At 39.9% G+C, this 7,072-nt stretch overlaps 1 protein-coding gene across 1 annotated transcript; it reads right to left on the bottom strand.

Moving 5' to 3' along the window:
* LOC105038067 (BTB/POZ domain-containing protein At1g21780) lies at positions 1-6,774 on the bottom strand. The gene is made up of 4 exons (XM_010913757.3): positions 5,777-6,774; positions 5,489-5,634; positions 1,406-1,521; positions 1-962 (listed from the first exon to the last, which is right to left on the bottom strand). Exons 1-4 carry the CDS (start codon positions 5,908-5,910, stop codon positions 357-359), a joined length of 1,002 nt encoding a protein of 333 aa, XP_010912059.1. The 5' UTR covers positions 5,911-6,774; the 3' UTR covers positions 1-356.
* Between the last annotated feature and the right edge of the window lie 298 nt (positions 6,775-7,072).

The following is a 7,072-nucleotide window of genomic DNA, read 5'->3' as shown; positions in this document are numbered from 1 at the left end:
TTGATCTAGAGTCAGCATCAATACATTGAGAATCCACAACTGTTGAATTTTTGCAACTCTACAACCGGCAACAATTAACAGACTAACAAACAGAGTTCAGCGGACAACAGTTTGAGTTTTGGAACAGAATGGCTTACAGTTTACCCAACAAAATTCATATGAACAGCACAACCCAGCAGCTAGCTCACCATCAATACACTGCAACCCACTTTAGCATGAAGCTTCCAAGTTTTAAAACAAAGAAAGCGAAAACATGATACAACCAAAAGCATTTACTTTTCAAACAAGAACCCCAGCACTATTTACAGCAATTCTGGAACAATCAAAAACATTTTAACTTTTGCCAGAGTAAAATGTCACACAGGCTTCCAAACAGTTAGGACCTCCTGCAAGATTTCCAACATCAGCTCTCTATCTGCATGGCGGAAGAAGCTATTTATCTCATCTCGCACATCATATATCTTTCCGAAATCAAACAAGTACATCATGCACCCCTTCTTTAGCTTGCTAAGCTGATAAAGCCATGCCTCATTAAGCCTCTCAAGGACATTGCTGGAGTTGATATCATCCAAAAGGCTCTCCTCGCAGCACTCTTTAAGGTCAGCAATATCGTACTTGTTTGCTGCACCAAGCAATGAGAGGCGATGCTTCCAGAACTCATCCTGCTTAATGGTTCCATAAATATAGTTGAGAAAAGCTGAGCAAGATTCCAGTGACATGTCCTCTATATCTATTATGGAAGATTCTTTCTCTTTGAGATTGTGCAGGAACATGCTCTCAAACACAGGAGAGCTTGCAGCAAGTACAGCCTTGTGGGCCTTCAGCACACCATTGGAAGTGTTAATAGTAACATCAGAATGGATGCCCTCTTCTAGCATCCGAGAGAGGCACCGGAGAGTGCTTTTGCTTGCAAGAGACTGCATCATGCTTTCATTAGGCCATATAGAATATGGGTCACCTCCCTGCATTTCCATATGAAATATAAAATTACACTCATTTGAAAGTCTAAATTCACTTCCAGAACTCTTGCTTAAAATCTTTATTTACTCCTGTCTTTTACTAAAAACCATAAAGAATCTCCAGGGAATAAAATACTTAAAGAAATCCCCCCCCGCCCCCCACACACCGCCACAAAAAAAGGAAAAGAAAAACCAGACCAGGAAAATGTAAAAAAAGAAAGAAAGAAAGCAAGAAAAAGGACATGAATTAAGAAAAAGATTACACACACACACACACCATGTTGTTGCAACTATCATGTGAGCACCACTGCAGCAGTTTTCCACATTGGGCATTCACTATATCACTTAGAAAAGATTGGTCGATTTTCTTTCTTATATTAGGAGTGACAAGAACACAAAAGCTACATGTTAAAAGGCCTAAAATGTTAACATGAAGAAATCCTTACATTTAAAGGGGATATCTTCAGGTCCAGAAACTCTACATCGATAATGAAACGCCCATGAAAAGTAGAATCAATGGGCCAAACAAAGTCATCACTGGTCCGGAGAAGTCTTTCATGAACTGCAATTAACAAGACAGCCAGAACATTGTTGTTCAAATAGATCTTCAAGCAAATATTCTCTATTTATATTTTTAATTTTTTTAATATTTAATGTTGCATACAAAGCAGAAGGAATCTAGTCAAGAATAAAGCAATAATAAGTAAAAACAGACATCATAGATTTAGCAAGTATTGCTGCAAGGTCAACTAAATGCATGCAATGTACAACATATTATCATACATTGGGCTGAAAAGCAAGTAGAACTCATGACCCTTTTGTTTTTTCTTTTGCTCATTCATTCATTTGTTCATTTGTGAGGGTAAAAGATAATAGATAGATTTTTGTGTGTGTGTGTGTGTGTGGGAGAGAGAGAGAGAGAACAGAAGGTCCTTTATGATATTTTGTCAAACCACAGGGATCAAGTGGCATAAATTGGCTTGTGAAAGGTTTCTGACATCTGGGCCTGCACATTGAGGATTTAGCATCACAAGTTGTGATTTCAAACTCTTTCAAAACGTAGTTACCAGATTTGGAGCAAGTTAAGTGCAGGCACAAAGCAAATATTTTAGAAACACTTAGTAGTTCGAGATTCCATGAAAATTCTGAAAGAGTACTGTAGGTAGAAGATTAAAAGGTGTTACACAAGATTCTCTCACCTGAGCTGTATTCTTAAACACTTAACCATGGGACAAAGATTAATTTCCTTTGATATTCTATCCTTATTTTACAGGGACCAAACACATAAGACATCAAGATGCAGTTCAATGTACACCAATGTAACCCAAAACATTTTTTTTGGTAATTAGCCCAAAAATTTGTTCATTGCATATCAATATCCCAATATTTTCCTCCTAGGTGGTTTCAAATCCTTATGACATACAATATAATATATTTGTCACTGCTGTGCCTCTTGCCTTGCAAATTTAGCATCTTCTCATATCTTTATTTGGCATTTTTCACTGTATCTTAGCACAGGGAGAGAGGAGGAGAAGGAGGAGGTTCAGAGGACCATAGGAGTGGTAGTACAAGAAGGAGAGGAGGGGGGAGTGGCTAGGTGGGAAGGTTGGCCAAATACAGAAAAGTTCATGGAGGATGCTCACGTTTGGCAATCATCATTGTAAACTTCAAAGTTCCTCCCTATTCTTTGTCATGTTTCAATATTATCTCCTAAAATTTCATTCGGTAATTGAAAGGCCACATGTGGATGAGTCTGAAGAGTCTAAAGTCGAAGGCCCGAGGCATAGAGAACGCTAATTCGGTGAAGATGGGATCATAAGGGACAGAAATATGCAAGTGAGATGAAAGGGGAGCAACATCTAGTGCTCCAACAAGCTTGCCCAAATTCCCTTGTTCTTCTCTCTCTCCACTGTCTTTGGGAAGAGGGGCCTTGGTTTGCTCTCTGAGCTCAGAGGAGGAAGCACAACATAGCATAACAGAGAGAAGTATTTTTGCTTAGTCTCGCATTGATCATGAACTGATTAGCCTGATCAAAATTCAAAGTTACTCTTCTACCCTTCTAGCAAATCAAGGGCTACAATTAAACATCTGAATAACTGAAAAATTGAGAAAATTATGAAAATAAAACTCTATAATGTAATAGTATACTATCTTATGCTGTAGGCAATTTAAGCTTTGAACAGAAACCAAGGTTGTTGCATAGTTGACCAAGCTCAAACCACAAATTTTTTGAGCCCAAACCAAGTCACTGAGTGCCACAATGGCTAGAACCAAGCTGGCTAGCTCCACTACCAACCTTAACTGTAACTTTCCATAACACCATAACAATGACCAGCAAGTAAGCCTTATTCTAATAGGAGCATTTTCTATTTAGTTTTCCTACTTCTTATCATGTACAGTGCCTACATATGCCTAAGGCAGATAACTATATGGTGCCTAAAATGCACTGTGATGTGATAACATGAAACTTCAATGATCACATCACTTAATTATGTATTGTAAGTAGTTTGAGCTTACCTATATGAAACATGGTTGTTGACATGTCAGTTGTTGGACACCCTTTTAAAAACTAAAATCTAGAATAAATCACCATTGTTTTCATCAATATACGCATCCATTGCAATCTCCATTATCCATGATATATTCAGCAAACCATTAGTTGCCAACATGTAAACTTCCATGTAACTAACACATCAGCACTCCATAAAGTCAAATCAACTTCAATGAATAACAGCATGACCGTTAATCTCTTGAAGCTCTCCAGATGGTTCCCATTAGTACTTTATAATTTCCAAGTTGCCTTTGGAGCCCAATGAATCATGGTATTTTCTATCGAGATGAAGATAACACCCACAAACAGTTTTTTTCCCATAAATCAGTATCAATTGTTGATGTATGAATTCGAAATTATCAAGAGCTTCAATCCACCAAATTATGCAATCCAAGCTGTAGATGCCATCTGGAAGCAGAATTTTCCTTTGAGTCTTACTCATTGTCAACCCACGAGTCCAACTTCTTTAAAAGGTTCTTATCAACCAAGCTTCAATAGAACATGCAGCGACACACACATACAGAGAGAGAGAGAGAGAGAGAGAGAGAGAGAGAGATACTATCTCTTTCTCTATGGAACATTGATGACATATTAGTATTCTCTCCCCCTATTGATGACATATTAGTATTCTCTCCCTCTATTGAACAATTGTATACCATTGTTCAAATTAAGAATATGGTAATTAAAAGTAAGAATTATTTGATAAGGAACTTTAAATAGTGAATTGAATAAAATTGCAGAACAAGAAGAAGATGAACAGTAATATTGAAGAATAAGAAGAGGAACAGTAATATTATTATAAAAGCTTCACCTTAGGACAACCGTTCAATATGGTCGGCTTTCTCCACTCACAATCATACCAGGACAACCTTACAGGATAAGTTTAAAAAGGGCAGCAAATCCCCAAATAGAAACTATACCAAATATAATGAAAAATGATAAAAAAAATACAGGATCAGAAAATTCTAGCTTATTACAGAAGATTGAAATATAGATGAAAGCATAAATAGCTATGTATCATATGATGATTGGTAGCATAACTCCTTACTGCTTAAACTTCTTCTTCAAATACCCAGCTTTATTTTGAAATAATTGAAATTTACAAAGTAAGATAGAGAAAACAAAATATATTCAAAAGATAAAATTTTATTGTAAATAACTTTCCTTGCACCCAGAACTTGGGAATGTAGGAAGATTGGAGATTACAAAGGTGATTGAGGGTTACAAAGATTGGAGTTGTGGTTGGAGGGGAGATTACACAGGTGATTGAGGATTACAAAGTTTGAAGGTGGTTGTTTTTTGAAGTTGAAGTGATGATCTTCAAGTTGAAGTGTTGCCCTTTTATAGACTTTTGAATCGGACTTCATTCAATCTCCTACCTCTCTCTCTCTCCCTTCTCTTTATTACTCTTTTACAACTTTCAAGGTTCTTATTATATTCTAATGACATTTTCTTCTCCAATAACTTCTTAACTTGCAGCAATACACTGGGTCTTGATAAATATCTCATCTCAAAAATATTTCAAACCACAATTATAATTGACAAACGTTAAACCATCTATTAGGTGTCAGCCTTGACGATCCATTCCTATCGAATTCCACATCCCCTCTCAATACAAGCTATCTCAAGGCGTCTCTTGGAACTTCTGTTGATGCTAGTCAAAGTATCCTCCTCATTTCCTCCCTCCTCTCCCCTTCAAATAAATTCAAACTCATCCCTTATTTAGCCTTCATCACTCCAACTCTCCAACATCGACCCTAAAAGTTTTACTTTATAGCAGCAAATAAAACCAAAACCGCTTTAATATGGAAAATTCATCGATATGAATCCTTAAAACACTAAAAATCCCGTCTTTTAACAAGCAACTACAACAACAAAAAAAAAGAAGAAGCAGGAATTGGAATAAAAATCTACTAATTTTAACAAAACCCTATAGTTGACCAAAAATCAAATTAAGTTAAGGCAGAAGTGAGAGTACCAGGCGAGATATAGGGCCGGCGGCCAGGCCCGGGGTTGGAGACCCGAAGCACGAACCGAGCGATGGGGGGCTGCTCCTTTGAGACCCGACACGGCTCCGGGAAGAGCCGGATGTACATGTATCGGTTCTTCTCCACAGATAAGAACCTGTGACCCCAAAATATTTCCAAGAAAATCAAACTTTTACCCCAGAAACATCAATAAGCATCAAAGATCGATTTTTCCCCCGCAAATTTCCAAAAGAATGCAAAAAAAAAAAAAAAGAAAAAAGAAAAGAAAAGGAAGTCACCAGTTCCAGATGCCGAGCCTGAAGGCATCGGAGCGGCGGTAGGAGCAGGGACCGAAGCTCTCGATCTTCCACTGCGCCAACCTGGAGATGGTTTCCACCTTCGAATCGCTCCCGTTTGCCCCTCCACCGCTCATCCCTCTCTCCCACCGAGCTCCCCCCCTCTCTCTCTCTCGCTCTGGAAAGAGTGAGAAGAAAAAAAAAGACCTCCAACTGAAAATTATTGGTTGAACCAGGCCCACCACATCATTTGTGGACCAGTTCACAGACGCGTCCACAGACGTGATGGGAGGGAAAAAAAAAATCGCCGATGGAAGAAATCCATCCCGTCGGGGTAAGTAGTAAACCCTCTCGTTCTGCCACGGGACCTCCACCAGCGGCCCTCCGCATACCCTCCATATCTCTTCGTACGGCTCCCCTTCCCATCCTAAAACCCAGCAAAATCCATCAGAAAAACCGAAACAAAAAGAGACCCTGATCCAAACGCCATAAGAGACCTCGATTCCCAGAGCTCTCCAAGACTCCAACCCTCCTCTCTCACCAAGCTCGCCCTTTTGTGATCGCGCATCGAATCATCCGGTCGATGAAGAAGGAGAATCGGATGTCCTTTTCCTCGCCCCGGGCTGACGATCTGCTCTCCAGGTTTGTCGCGAACGACGACTTGGTGTCGGAGCAGTCCCCATCGTCGAAGAGCATCCGGTCTTCGGCGGCCGGGGAGGCCGAGTCCCACCGCATGATCTTCCGCTCCACCGCCTCCAGCTACCCCTCCACCGCCTCTCGTCGAAGAGCATCCAGTCTTCGGCGGCCATGGAGGCCGAGTTCCGCCACATGATCTCCAGCTCCGCCGCCGGCGACGCGATCGGGCCTCCGCGGTCAAAGAGTGAAGAGACGAAACGGATCCTATAATCGCGATGGATTTCTTCCGGCGATTTTTCCCTCCCATCACGTCTGCAGACGTGTTGCTCACTGGTTGAACTGGTCCATAAATGACGTGGTGGATCCGGTTCAACCACTATTTTTCTTTTTTCTGTGTTGGTGCGGTTTGCTTTCACGCTAATGAGATGTGTCCCGCTCAGCCGATGTATAGAGGACAGGCATTCTAGCAAATGAACAGCTAACACGTGGGAAATAATCTTCAATGAAAAATCTCATCCCTCATCGAGAAATGAAAAATCTTTTCTGTCTGACCACGTCCATCACATGTTTCGGAGCACGTGCACAATGAACAATGCATTATTAAGAACTAGTTTATAATTCCGTACAGGATGAGATTTTTTCATAAAAATATTTTATTTTATA

The sequence above is a fragment of the Elaeis guineensis genome, chromosome 1 (genome assembly GCF_000442705.2).
Source record: "Elaeis guineensis isolate ETL-2024a chromosome 1, EG11, whole genome shotgun sequence".
Taxonomy (NCBI): Eukaryota; Viridiplantae; Streptophyta; class Magnoliopsida; order Arecales; family Arecaceae; genus Elaeis; species Elaeis guineensis.
Note: the sequence above shows the minus strand (reverse complement) of the source record. Positions and strands in the feature narration are given on the sequence as shown.